The sequence below is a fragment of the Pithys albifrons genome, chromosome 3, assembly GCF_047495875.1.
Source record: "Pithys albifrons albifrons isolate INPA30051 chromosome 3, PitAlb_v1, whole genome shotgun sequence".
NCBI lineage: Eukaryota > Metazoa > Chordata > Aves > Passeriformes > Thamnophilidae > Pithys > Pithys albifrons.
In genome coordinates, this window is record NC_092460.1 from 26,123,403 (window position 1) to 26,138,536 (window position 15,134).

General features: G+C 37.0%; 1 protein-coding gene across 2 annotated transcripts in view; it reads left to right on the top strand.

Moving 5' to 3' along the window:
* Positions 1–15,134, top strand: part of GNPTAB (N-acetylglucosamine-1-phosphate transferase subunits alpha and beta) — a 43,178-nt gene that overhangs the window by 19,380 nt on the left and 8,664 nt on the right. For both annotated transcript variants that reach the window (XM_071551077.1, XM_071551078.1), the window contains exons 8-17: positions 799–960; positions 2,624–2,803; positions 3,866–4,036; positions 5,695–5,818; positions 6,543–6,746; positions 7,902–9,013; positions 10,014–10,213; positions 10,483–10,702; positions 11,723–11,836; positions 14,512–14,597. In XM_071551077.1, coding sequence (XP_071407178.1) covers positions 799–960; positions 2,624–2,803; positions 3,866–4,036; positions 5,695–5,818; positions 6,543–6,746; positions 7,902–9,013; positions 10,014–10,213; positions 10,483–10,702; positions 11,723–11,836; positions 14,512–14,597 — 2,573 coding nt within the window. The remainder of the gene's footprint in view (positions 1–798; positions 961–2,623; positions 2,804–3,865; positions 4,037–5,694; positions 5,819–6,542; positions 6,747–7,901; positions 9,014–10,013; positions 10,214–10,482; positions 10,703–11,722; positions 11,837–14,511; positions 14,598–15,134) is intronic.

The window sequence follows — 15,134 nt, forward strand, 5'->3', positions numbered from 1 at the left end:
TTTATTGGGTTATGGTGTATTAATACGGAGGTGCTTTGGTGCCCTGTAGTTTGGAATCTACACTAGCTGTGAGAGAAAGGGTGAGAGGGTGTGGAGTGCAAGCCACTTATCCTGTGCATTATGAAATCTGATACACAGTCTTAACTGGTGGCAAGAGATAAAAACAGCAAACTGATCAAACAGTCCACAACTAAGAAATGACCTTAACAGCATATTGGCAACCATCATTAAAGACTTGGAGACCCACATGGATTACCTCTGGAGCCCTTTGAATCTCAGATTTCAGAGCTGTAGGTTGAGCTAACTGTAAACCATTCTGAAAACTTCTTGCTTGTGACAGCAACAATACATTGGTGCCCGTAATTTTCTGAGAAGATCATTGCTTGATTAAGATGGAAAAAAAGGATGATTCTTTCAGTCATAAAATAAAGTTTTAATAAAACATGAATTTTGTTATTAGGGTGGGAGAGAATAGATGGGGACTGACTATTCACTTGCTCCAGAAATATTTATAACATGCACAGTTTTACTGTTACCTAGATCCTTGTGTAAAGAGAAATTTTCTTTGTAAAGTGAAAATGAAGCATCTAGAAATGTTCTGTATGTTTAAATGTTTTTCATTTTCCATTTTACTACTTCTTTCTGTGTCACTACAAAATTGTAATTCTTAAAAAGTAGTATTTATCAGTCACTCTTATTAGTGACTCTAGTAAGTAAAATACAACAAAAAGATAGACTTGGCAAAAGAAGAATGCTGCTGGGGATGCATGCCAGAAATTGTTTTGTCTGCTTGTATAGTTACAGCTCTATTCAGAAGCCAGTGTGGCTCTCTTGCAACTGAATAACCCTAAGGGCTTCCAAGAACTGAATAAGCAAGCAAAGAAGAACATGACTATAGATGGGAAAGAACTGATGCTTAATCCTGCTTATTTACTATGGGACCTCAGCTCTGTCAGTCAGGTAGGTAAATTCTGTTACAGCATAGAAAGGTTACAGCATTTAAAAACTGCAAGTAGAGCCTAACTAGGAAATGACAAGGAACGTGGGGTTTCTTCCAGGAGCTTGGAAGTATTAAGAATCAAGTACTTATTAGGTTATGAGAACCATCACAAGAACACTGTCCAATTCTCAAATCAAGGAAGGGAGAAGGATCAAACACTGTGACATTTAATTGAAATTGTCACATTCTCTACTAAGTGAAAACTTTTGCCCTCTGCACATGTTCTGATAAACTTGTGTGCAGTCAAATCCTGAAAGGCTTAACTGATACTGAGTGGCAGATAAGCAGGTTTCCTGCGTGGGACAGATAGAAGCTTTTATTAAGAAGCATGATCATCTCATTTTCAATATGTTTCTTTGTAATTTTTTGCTTTGCAGCATCATTTATGCTGAGCAAATGCTAATTGCTTCTCTTCCAAAAACGCTGAAGTCCTGAAATACAGATGTTTGTAAGGAGAGGAGGCCTACTTTGAATGCCTTTGATACAGGGAAAGATGTTTGGTTTGGAAACAGGAAATGAAATAACAAGGTGTCTGTTTCAAGATATGATCTGTTAAAATCTTGGGTTTTTTCTCCTGCTGGAAATTATTTCTATGCTAAATGTCAAGTGACATGGATAAAGCAAATGTGCCCAGTGCAGCAAAGTTTGCAGTCTGTGTGCTGTGAACTGGGCTTCAGGGAAACTCTTCTTACCAACCCTGAACTTAGTATTTCCCCATGTTGAAATTATGCATTATTTTATGAATGTGTACCTATCCAATGGCTGCTGATGTTGCTGAAATATTTTCAGGTATTATGCTTTTGAGAATGTAAAAGCTGTTATTGTACATATTAGAAAAGAAGACTCATATACATAGTCTAGAATCTGCAGTGAAAATGCTAATTGTTAAACATTCAAATATTTTCTTGAGTTTCCTGTTTCATTTGGACTTTAGAAATGGTCATTTCAGAAGCCTTAATTGTTGGTTTTAGGAGAGGTCATTAAGGTCTTGTAAGTGGGAAAATAAACATATGGTGTCGTGTCACCTAATTTTGTTACTTAACTGATAAGTTTTTAATTGGAACACTTTCTATTTAATAAAAACATATGGAAACATTTAACTATTTGGTAGTATTAGGCTAAGCTTGATTAATTTTCTCCTGCTTAAGAGCAGGGGCAAATTGCAGAGCTGCTACATCATGACACCTCCAGTACATCTATATTAGGTGACATTTAAATAAAGCTTATGATGCAATGTGCTTGGAAGGTCCCAGCCTCCTGAAACTGGATTTCTGAAAGGTGATGTTACTGATTTGAGATGCAGGAGGAGGTGTTTTTACTGGTCTTTCTTCAAGAACTGGGGGTCACACAAGGCAGTGTCACCTTGCAGTGTGGTCAGCAGCCATCCTAATGATACCAGGCGGTCAGCCAGTGATGTCAGAAGATTGTATTGTTCGCCCTGATAATTCAGAATAATATGACCCTTTATAAGAAAAAAGTACATTGATCAATAGCAATTATAGTTTTGAATGGCTAAGTCCTGAAGTGCTTATGTACCCATATGCTCAAGCGCACTGTCCTTAGCTGGATCAGAACCTGAATGTTGTATTTAGAATCTAACAAAGAATTTTTTTCTTTGTGTAGTCTAAACAGGATGAAGATATTTCTGCCAGCCGTTTTGAAGATAACGAAGAGCTGAGGTACTCCCTACGATCAATAGAGAGACACGCCCCTTGGGTACGGCATATTTTCATCGTCACCAATGGGCAGATTCCTTCTTGGCTTAACCTGGATAATCCTCGGATAACTATAGTGACACATCAGGTAAATCCCAAACAAAAGCCAAGCAAAAAACCCCACCAAAATCCCTAAATAAAAATACCAATATGCAAGTGCCACTAGTAAAGATACTGTGTTTGTTTTAAAATGCACTTATGCCCTTTCAGCTCAAGGCTGATTTATTTGGAAGAGGTGACAACCTCTTCCCTGTCTCATTCATGGTTCTATTAAACCTCACTATGTCTTTGTATTTTGGCTAACCAGATAACTGAATATATATCAAGCCTTTATTTAGTCTCCTTTTCCAAATGTTGGGGCTTCAGCTAATGTATGCCTATGTCTAATTTCCTTATGGAGTCTATTATAAAAAAATCTGAGAAGAAGAAAGTTTAATCTGAATCCATAAACACTCCCTTAGAACCAGTAATAACCTAATAAACTTGTGTTGAGACAGGATGGATTACAATTACTGGGACTGAGACGATGACTACGAAAAAAGTAGCTATGCAATCTAAAAATGTTATTTAAAAAGAGAAAAGGAATCCTTCAAGCTTCCTGAATAAGTTAAACAAAAATACTGTAGTAGCTTATTACAAATTTGGGAGTAATTTTGGTATCTGGACGTGCCATAGGAGCTCTGAGCAACCAGAGTATTAACAAGATACTAATTCAACTTCTTTTGCTGTCTTTTGCTTTCTGTTACTTGAAAGAGATGGAACAATCCTGATTTTTTTTGAATGCTGGAAGAGGTTCAGTTTGCTGGAAATTTTGTACAGCCTGGAATTCATAAGAATTGTAAATGTCTTTCCTGGGCCTGATCCAGTACTCAATGAAAGAGTAGTCTGTGAAAGTTTGTGATGAACCAGGTGCAGTTTCTTAGTTAAGCAGCAGACTTGAAAATGGTTTTGTGTGGGGAAAAATGAGATATTGATGTCTTTATTTTGCTAAAATACTTTTACTTCCTTCTTTCTTATCTCTCATTTTTCTTGATAATTTTTTTAGCAGATAAGTATCAAATATCTGGTGTGCCTGAGCTGTTATGGTTAGGGTTTTGGTTTTTTTTTTTGCCTTCTGAAACTGTTTTGTTGTTGGTGATTTTTGTTCTAGGAAATATTTCAGAATGTAAGTCACTTGCCTACTTTCAGTTCACCAGCTATTGAAAGCCATATTCATCGTATCAGTGGCCTTTCTCAGAAGTTTATTTATCTCAATGATGATGTTATGTTTGGGAAGGATGTTTGGCCCGATGATTTTTACAGTCACTCTAAAGGTCAAAAGGTAAGCCATTATGAAAATATATTACCAGTAGATATAGAACTCTTCTATGCTAACATAATAAAAATCAAAGAAATGCTGCTTTGAAAGGGAGAGCAAATATAAGATGATTTCCTTCTTTTGTCTCTAAAGGTTCTTTTTTCTTCACTAGACAACTGTTAGCAAAGGTGCAGGGTGGGGAAGGCTCTTGTCTCTATTTGTATGTGTGCTGTGCTGATGTTTGGGTTGCAAAATTACTATTTTTGTATTCACTTATAGGTTTCAGGGGGTGTAATGGTTCCTCTGTCAGGCTTCATGCTTTAGTTTCAGTGTTGTTCTCTACTTCTCCCACATTCTGTTAGAGCACTGATAAGACTGATGTGGTGTTTGGCAGCCGTTGGCCTTCCCTCCTTTGTAAATGCTTTTTGTTTTGTGGAAAATACTCAAAATGAACCAGAATCAATTCTTCCATGGGTACACTGAGGTCACAAGACATTCACCCTGGTCTAATATTTAAATTTACCATTAATTACCTCTGTCCCAGACACCTATAATATCTTTTCTCAATCTCTATATAATCATATAAAAATTATTTACTAAAATAGATATTGTTCCATGTTCACAAACACAAAGTAATTTAGTCTTTCAACAAATGTATTATCAACAACTGGGGTTAAGCAAGGAAAGCAGGCTGAGGAAACACTAGCAAGAGTTATGCAGAAAGGCTCTGGTTGCCATCACAGTTCTCGTCCATGAGCTTCATCTGCATGAGTGGTATGGAGAAAAAAGTCAAGATTTATATATGTGATTTATATTAAAGCAGTGGGTACACACAACATTAAATTAATCATTTTGTGCAGGCAGATCTACACACTTGTGCACAAACACAGAAGGGTTGTACAAAATTAGCTTAATCTACGCTAAAAGAACTGTTTCAGTACTTGAGGAGACTTTTAGTTGCTTTAATGCATCTAAGGATGTAGGCATGTAAGATCATATTGTTGCTGAGTTTGTATTCTTCTTGAGTTATTCATCCCAGTTATGATACAAAGTCAGCTTAGGTGCAGCGTTGTTTGTGATCACCTCATCAGCATGTGTTTCAGTAGGAAATGTGCTGCTAAAATCTTGAAACAATAAAGCCTCAGGGAAAATGTGTGTGGTTTTTAATGCCTCCCCAGTTGAAAATATACACACCCACACATTTTTTTTATCCTGCCAGTTCTTAGAATTATTTAAGTCACAGAGGATCAGATACTTCAGGGATTATGTTCAACATGTGCTGCTTATCTCATGACTGGTTAGTAATGAAGAAACATTTTGAGTCAAGAGAATAAGTGAACTGCAGAGCTATTTCAGAGTTTGAGTTCACCCTTTCTAGCTGACAAAACAAAAAATACTAATTTTATTGGAGTATGGTTTGCAGAAATGGATTGGGGAAGTCCTGATTTCTATTTCTGGCCATTGCTGCTTTGCTGTATGGAATTCTTCAGCTCTTCCTTTTGTTTGAAACTGGTAACACTTCTTTCCTGGGTGATAGGATTTAAATGCTGTTTGTAAAGCTTTGCGAAATCTTAAGGCGCTGTACACAGGGAGGGATTATTTTAAGTCTCTGTAGTCCAATAAACAAGCTCAACTGACTTCGGTTTTGCCAGTCCTTGTCTCACACTGTAATATTGTTCCAGGTTTACTTGACTTGGCCTGTGCCAAACTGTGCTGAGGGATGTCCTGGCTCATGGATTAAGGATGGTTACTGTGATAAAGCCTGTAATAACTCAGCATGTGATTGGGATGGAGGGGATTGCATTGGTAAGACAGCAGTGTTAAATTTAAAAAAGCAACTGTTTGTTTTTCCTTACAAGGATAATTCTGTAATTTGTCATTTTCCTATAACTGTAAAACATGCCTCTTTAATAAACAAAAAGTTGACTTACAGATGAACACCTTATTTTTTGCAAACTATAAATTTCTATGGAAAATACAGGAAGTAGAACATAAGTATTATTTAGGTACTAAATTTAACTAGCTGAAATGAGGGAGTTTGAATTTAAAATTATTATATTTTATTCAATATATATACAGTATCATATATTATTTGGACTCAGAATCCAAATAATAATGGAGTTTGAACTGCACTATTAGTTTCTAGATCAAATTTTCATGGCTATAGGGCAGAAAAATGAAGTGGTACTTGTGTATTGAGAAAGTGATACCCCTCTAGGAGATTGTAATGTCAAGGTTGCAAGCCCAAGAAGTAGTAAATCAGTTTTCTGTCTGCCTTTTTGAAGTTAAGATAAAATATGCTGGCATTTTTGTTGCCACTGTACATTGATTCCTGGGCTTCACTGAGGTTATGCACACCATAGATTTTACACTAACTCACTGAGGTCTAGTTAGAATTTGCCACTTTTTCATTTCACAGGTGATTGTTGAGTCTTCAGTCTAGCTTTAACACTGAGTCTTAAAATGTGCCTTTCTTCAGTAATTTGAAATTCTTATTTCTGGTGGGTTTGTTTTTTCTTATTCTCTCTAGGTAACAGCGGGGGTAGTCGCTATGGTGCTGGTGGAGGTGCACTTGGAGGTATTGGAAATGGACAACCATGGCAGTTTGGTGCAGGAATAAGTGGTGTTTCATACTGTAACCAAGGCTGTGCTAATTCCTGGCTGGCAGACAAATTCTGTGATCAGGCCTGCAACGTCCTCTCGTGTGGATTTGATGCTGGTGATTGTGGCCAGGGTATGTAAAATGCATTACTGATAAACATTCTGTAGGGATTCTCTTGAATTAGCTGACCTCTTTGGTTCACCATTACTCTCACACTGGGCTAAGATGCCCTGTACAGTGCTGTGGAAAAGAGCTGGTAGCAGCTGAAGAAAAATTCAGGTGGTTCTTGTACTCACTAATCCAAACCAGGATCAATATTATATGCTGCTTTATTTAATGAAACTGTTAGTGACCAACCAGAGTGGGGGCTTGATACCTTATGGAGCAGCAAGCATTAAACTCCTTGCCTCAAGAGACTTATATTTCAAGTGGAGAAATTACATTTCAGTTACACAAAGTGTCTTTTATCTGAGTAGGGACAGTTGAATTGATGATGCCTACAGCAGTTAAAAAAATGGAAAGAACCTCTCTGATGCTGACAGTGTGAGTTCAAATCTGCTTGTGGGCTCTTGCCAAAGGCTACTTTCAATCACCTGTGAACTTGTCTGAAGTTTATTTGGTTATGAAAGACTAGCAGGAATGAATGAAGTGATTGAAAGTGCTTTCTAGTATAGTCAGGGGAAGAATTTGTCCTTTTTGAAGAGTAAAGGCTCCCCTGCATCTCAGCTCAGACAAATGCGTTACTGGCAATGCTGTGGCTGTCAGCAAGTTTTTGTTCATATGAGAGTTGACAGATAATCTGTGTTGTGCTGTGAGAGGGAGAAGTTTCGTTCAGCCTGTGTGATTTTGGAAGTTTCAAATCAAGATGCAGTGTAGCAGTGAAACCCAGTCCTTGTAACATTAATTCCTAAAATGTGGCCAAAAGTTAATATGGGCAAGCTACTTATGACTGATACATAAATATAAGTGACATGTGGTAACGAGCACTAAGGCTCTTCAGGTAGAGACTGAAAGAGTGATAAATTATACCAGTTTTCAGAATTAGCATGGGAATGTCTGGCAGCTTTATATATCTGGATATATTCTAGTCATCCATTACTGAACATAAGCGAGCGAGAAATAGGAAACTAGAATAAGTGTCTTTTAACAAAGCTGTCTCCTTGCTAATACTGTGAATCTAGCTGGGCATATTACAATTCAAGAAAGAGTGAAAGATTAATGTCACACTGGTAACTGACAGAAACATGTTCTGGTTTTTTTTTGTTTGTTTGTTTGTTTCTTTTCCAGATCACTTTGAAGAGATGTACAAGGTGACACTTCAGCTTAATCAGACCTACTATGTTGTTCCCAAAGGTGAATGTCTGCCCTACTTCAGCTTCAGCGAAATAGCCAAGAAAGGAATTGAGGGCTCATACAGTGATAATCCAATTATCCGACATGCTTCAGTTGCTAACAAATGGAAGACTATCCACCTCATAATGCACAGTGGCATGAATGCAACTGTGATCTATTTTAACCTTACATTCCTAAATAAAAATGATGAAGAGTTTAAAATGCAAGTAGCTGTTGAAGTTGACACTAGAGAAGAACCAAAACTGAATGCAACATCCACACAAAAATCTGACTCTGATTTTAAAAGTGTAACTTCAGTACCAGAGGCTGAAATGATATTTGAGGATATTCCTGAAGAGAAACGCTTTCCAAAAGTCAGGAGACGTCGAAATGGCACAAAAGAGAGCCTACATGAAGAGGTGATAATACCATCAGTAAATGTATCTCTTCTTCCCGAAGATGTTCAGCTGGCACTTCAGAACCTGGACTTAAAACTACTAAATGGTGATATCACTCAGAAAGGATTTAATCTATCCAAGGCTGCTCTCCTGAGACCTTTCCAGTTCTTAACTACAGTAAAGAGCATTATAGGTCTGGAAGAGAAGGGTGTGAATAATCATTCAGAAGATCAGAAGAACAGTACCAGCTGGCAGAAGCCTTATAAAGATGTAAATGATGGCAAAATAAAAACAATAAAAGCAAATGAAGAAGTTCCTTCAAGGCTTACAGGAACAATGGGGACTCTTGTTACAATGAAAACAAATGAACCTCTTTATAAAGTAAAGCCTAAAGCCACAGTTCCCTCCCAGAGCATGGGAAGAAAAAAAAATGAAACTCGAGAAAAAGTGTTGAATGCACTCATATTAAGGGAAACACAGAAATCAAAACATACTGGGAATTTAGATACTGGAGAAGGCCCACAGGGAATGGAAGGAGGAAAAGGACATGAGCGGGTGGATACAAATATAAGGGAAGGGTTTGTGGGAAGAAAATTACAGTCTTATGCTGGAAGTTACCAAGGCTTTTTGCCATGGGAGAAAAAGAAGTATTTCCAGGACCTTCTTGATGTGAGTATCTTAATGTCACTGCTTATTGGAACAGTCCCATCTTTCTGCATTTAGTGGAATATTGTTAATATGATCCATATATTTGGAATGAGTTTTGCCTTTGAGGCAAATGCTGATATTTTTTGAAACTACTTTGGACTTTTCACATAAAATTAAATTTGTTTGTGATCCGAGCTTCTCTTAGCTAGCCATTTCTGTTACTTTTCAATTAACTTTTTTTTTTGCAAATATGCTTTTAATTCATTGTATGTTGGCACAGTGGTATTGTTCAGACACATATAGCACTATAACAGAAAGCTTAAATTTTTTTTAATAGCATTTATGTAAATATGGATCCAGTGTATGTTGAAAAAGTGTAGAAAACAGGTGTAATGATAGATACTTACGTTCTAAAATTTCAGTTTAAAGTCTGCAAAGAAGCTGCATGTTGAGACTGTGTCAAGAAATATGTAGGAAATTTCCTCTGCTTCCAGCCAAAGCATTTTGGTAGTTTTGAAAACCTCTAGAAGAGAAGACAGACTGTGGTTCAGCTGATAGCAACTGCTTTGTCCTATTTCAAATAGTAAAGGGGCTATGTTTTTAAAAGACTATCTCTGTTCATCTGAGATTGAATTTTGCATGAGGAATCTTTATATTCATAGGATTTCAGTTTATCAAATAGGGATGAATAATCAGCAAAAAGGGGGCAATATTACAAATAAATACGATGACAAGCAGAGTCTTAGTTGTGTGTGAGCTGTCAGAACATAAGTATTAAGGAATCCTTTTATAGAGTAATTTTCCTCACAACATGAAAGCTTTAAGGAAAAGTTTACCTTTTGTCTTTTCTTTTTAATGAGAGAACTAAGGAATATGAAGAAAAATATTCAAAACTTCTCTTCCCACTTTTAGGTATTGCTAAGAGATGGCACCTGGCTGAAATGTCATTTTTCCTGTGTGTTTAATGTTTTCTGCCTTTTTCAGTAATGTAAACTTGATTTATGTCTGTCCTGCTCTTTAGGAAGAAGAGACACTGCTCAAACAAATGTCATACTTTACTGAAGGTAAACATTTTGGAAGGCAGCTGAAAGATACATTTGCTGATTCCCTTCGATATGTAAATAAGCTTTTAAACAGCAAGTTTGGATTTACATCTCGTAAAGTCCCTGCTCATATGCCTCACATGATTGACCGCACTGTTATGCAAGAGCTACAGGATATGTGAGTATGTTTTTGATTAAATAATGTAAAACTAAGTTATTCCACCTTTCTGTTGTTGCTTTGCTGCAACTGTTTCCAATATGTTAATGGCTACTCATTAAAATTATATTTTGAAAAAAGAAATAAGAACTTTTTTACCACATGACAGTTGTGCTAAAATGAGGAGACTTTTGAACACCTTTAAAATTCTAGATAAGAATTTATTTTTAGGTACAGAATGTTTCGCTTCAAGAAACTAGAGTGCTAAATTAGTTTTTATTCTTATCTAGGTTTCCTGAGGAGTTTGACAAGACATCATTTCACAAAGTGCGGCACTCAGAAGATATGCAGTTTGCTTTTTCATACTTCTACTATCTTATGAGTGCAGTTCAGCCACTGAACATTTCTCAGATATTCGACGAGGTCGATACAGACCAGTCAGGCATCTTGTCTGACCGAGAGATCCGCACGTTGGCCACAAGAATCCATGAACTACCATTAAGTTTGCAGGTACTCTTTCCTTACTGATAACTTCTAGAGTAATTTCAGTTTTAAAGTCAAAAATTCTTAAAATAGAATGAGTCAAATCTTTATTTATCTTCTCTTATAACATCTGTAACATTTGGCAATTTTTAAATGTTACCTGTAGAATATAACACTGTGTTCTACTTTATCATTGTTCTGTGGAGTCTGCAATTAAATTGAGTTCTGGCAACATCATAAAAATGGCTCACTGGTATCCCAGTTCAAGAAAACAGCATGAATTTGTCAGAAAAAGTGTTCCCTGTGAAGAGAGGGATCCTGCTGAGTGTACTCCAGTTCCTGCACATGGTGAAAGATGGATCTTGCCCTAAGGAACTTGTGGGCTAAGGAAAGAATTGAGAAAAAGGGTGACAAAGAAGTCATACTATTAAGCAGTGTGATAATAAACATATACAAAGCCTCATGCCTCTGTGTTTCTAGGAACCTGATAAACAGAGACACAGTCTTTGTAAGACTTGCAGTCGTAGAGATGCAGATAGGGAATGAAGTGAACTGTTACTGCTTTACATAGAGGAAATGGCACAAACCAATGAAGTGATTTGTTCGTGACACAGTGCACAAAATGGTTGGTGTAGCTGGAACACAGCCCTGATTTAGTGTGTTCCTGACCTGTGCCTTAATCAGAAAATCTTCCTGTCCTTTCAGTTCCCTTTCGTTCGTTTGCCTTATTTAGGATTTAATATGCCAGTGTTGATTTGGGAATTCTGTGTTGTCCTGGCATTGTCAGTAAAGGTGTGTGAATCATTTTAAATGAAAAAACATTGTTGTGCTTTATCTGGTCTCAATTCAACTTTGCACTGACCACTAGCTTTAGTTCAGGTGTTACAGGCAGTCCCACTGACTTAGCAGTGGAAATGGGGTCTGCTGAGTAACAAGTTTTTTTGTGGAAATTTGTTATGTAGCTAACATTGAATATGGCTGTGTTTTAGAACTATGTCAGTGAGGAAACAGCATTATTTGTGGTTTTTTTCCTTCTCTTTCTGTTAGGATTTGACAGGTCTAGAACAAATGCTAATAAATTGCTCTAAAGCTCTTCCTGCCAACATTACTCAGATCCATGTTATTCCTCCAACTCAGGAAGCCTATTATGATCCAAATCTGGTAAGAAACATTGGTCTTAAAAGATGTTTATTTTCTTGGCTGATATGTGTTTACTGTTCTTTAAAGCTGATGTGATTTCTATAAAGAAAGTATTTATAACAATTACTTGTGTGTACATGAAGTGTTACAAAATAAAAGTTTTACAAGCTACTTCCTAATTTATAAATCCCTTAATTTTCTTTAAAACCAGAGAAAAGCTGAGCTTTAGAGTGTTATTATAATTGGGATTTAAAACGTCATCCTCATTAGGACAATTTACTGTTGTGAACCAAAAAGATAGTAAGCCCAATACCTTTCTGTCTACAACTCTCTGATAAGTCTTTATCTGAATTATAACCCACGTATTTAAAACCAAAGCAAAATCAAAAAAACCCACCAAACTATGAGCTGGACATTTTTAGAATTTGAAGACTTCAGACTGCAGTAGTTTAATATCAAAAGATGGGCTGACAGGAACCTCATGAAGTTCACCCAGGAGAAGTGCAAAATCCTGCACCTGGGAAGGAAGAGCCCTGTGCAGCAGTGTTATGCCAGGCACTACCCAGCTGGAACACAGCTTGGGAGAAAGGGACTTGGGATCCTCAGGGACACCAAATGGAATGTGATCCAGCATTGTGCCCTTGCTGCATAGAAGGCTAATGGTATCCTGGGGTGCATTACACAAGGTGTTGCCAGCAGGTCAAGGAAGACGACTCTTCCTTTCCACTCAGCAGTGATAAGGCCATATCTGGAGTGGTAAGTCCAGTTCCAGGCTTCTCTCTACAAGGAACATATGGACATACTGGATGAAGTCCAATGAAGGACCATGATTAAGGGTCTGGAGCATTTCTCTTGTGAGAGAAGACAGAGCTGGGACTGTTGAGCCTAAAGAAGAGCAGTCTCAAGGGGCAATCTCTTCAATGTATAGAAATATCTGAATGAAGGGCACAAAGGAGATGGAGCCAGGCTCTTCTCAGCAGTGCCTGGGACAGGACCAGAGTCACTGAGCGCAGACTGAAACACACTAGAGTTTCCCTCTGAGAATCAGGAAACATTTTTTTTTAATGTGAGGGTAACCAGGCACTGGTTCAGGTTGCCTGTTTGTGGACAGTGTCCCTCCTTGGAGATATTCAGAACCTGTCTGGGCACAGTCCTGAGCAACTGTCACCAAGTAGCCCTGCATGACCAAAGAGGAGGGACCAGATGAGCTCCCAAGATCCCTTCCAACCTAAACCAGTCTGTGATTCTGTAAAATGGGCTAGATGTTCTTTAATGATTTAAGTTCTAAACTTCTAATCTAGTGGTTAAATTCTCATCAAAACCTGCTGGAATTTAGATCTGAGATTTACATCTGATACTAATAGCTAAATTGCTTTTACAATGCTAATATAATTTCTGCATCAACCCATGCATTTGAAAAAAATGTGTGAATGTCGTTTGCAAAATGGATGACCTCGTGTTCTATAGCTTCAAATCAATACATTATCAAAGCAAAAATAATTTTGATGAGTACAGATCATGAACTTTTGGGTAGTAGATGGCATTATGAATCCCAAACACATGCAAATCATGCAAAAGAGATCAGCAAAATGTGTGTAGACAAATGTATAGAACATTGACTTTTTACTTTTTTCTATTTTTTTTCCCTTTCCCTCTGGATTTCTATTCTACCTTCTATTATCAGATTATATTACAAAGTTTTAAAAATATTTTCCCCTGAGTCTGAATTACAGCAAAATTCTATAAAACCATTCTGTCAGCATGATTTAAAGAAATGGAAATGTAGATTTGAGAATCCTGTACAGCCTGAGGACCTTTCATCCAGTTCAGTGTTACTTCATTTTGCTTCTTTATGGCTTTCAATTAACTCTGAAAGATTCTCTTAAGTAGAAAACTTTCAAGAATAGTAGTAATTAAAGGATGGCTGCCATGACTATATTATGAGTTAAAATAAGTCTCAGTGGTTGGGAACAATGACCCTGAGATTAGCTCAGTTGGTTAAAACTTGGTTGTAATAATGCCAAGGTCATGGGTTCAATCCCCTATGTGGGCCATTGACTTAAGAGTTGGACGCGATGATCCTTGTGGGTCCCTTCCAACTCAGAATAGTCTGTGATTATCTGTGATAAGTATTACTAATCTAAACAGTAATGCCTAATGCTCTAATGTTATCAGTCAGTTCAAATAGGTAGAAAATAGTGTTTGTTTTCAGCACAGAGGTCTAATTTATTTTTACTTCTATAGTCTACAACAGCTGTATTTCTTGGAATGAGCCTACTACCATGGAAATATCCCCTGAGAATAGGGATTTTATTTTCCAGAATTGTTTCAACATATGTATCAGCTGTTGTGTGGAATTTGCCTGGCCAGTGGTACTGGTTACCTTTATCAGAAGAATATCAGATAGCTGTCAAAAGAGATAGAATTTCTGAATATTTTATTGAGAATTAAACCTGGAAGTTGTAATGTTTTTTTGGAAAAAAAATGTATTTTTCATTTATAACTTGTATGCATAGGAAATTGTGATGTTATGCACCAGTATGGTTTTGTTTGATCAAGAAACTTGCTTTTGATTCCAGGAGAGTAAAGCATGTACAGGCCTTTCTAATTGTAATAAAAGTTTTCGACAAAGTACATCTTTATAACAGACTCTCTAGTTTTCAGTAACCTATAATCTAAACAGTGTTTTCTTCCAGCCTCCAGTAACCAAAAACCTGGTGACTAATTGCAAACCTGTGACCGACAGAATTCGTAAGGCATACAAGGACAAAAACAAATACAGGTATGTTGTTGCAGTCCTGTGAAAAGCCATGATAGGTTTTGTAAAGCCAAAAGAAGAGGCATAAGTGCATACATAACCAAAGATTGTATGCTTATGCTCACAAATCTTAGCTTGATTTATTTTAACAGTGGAACTAAAGAAACGTAGTTATTAATTTATGCATGTTTAATTATGCAAAATGATGAGATTTGTTATTTAGTAGATTAAATATTTTCATGTTACTTGTGTCATGTTGGGCCATATCCTAATTTGTGTTGTACAAAAGTTAGCCAGAGTATGTTTAGATGGCTGTATAAACTGTGTAGTGAGTGAGGGCAGTTAAAGTAGCATAAAAAGGAGGAAGGAGCCAGTCCTGTATCTAGAAGTTGTAAATCTACTTCATCCTTTCTTCTACTGAAGCTTAAAAAAAAAGAACAGAAAATGTATTTTAACCCTAACCGCCTTGTTTTCCTGTGGGGAGGAGGAGTGACAGGTGACAGGGAAGGAGATGGATTGGGAAAGATGTTCCATTCCCCTTGGGAAAGATGTTCCATTCCC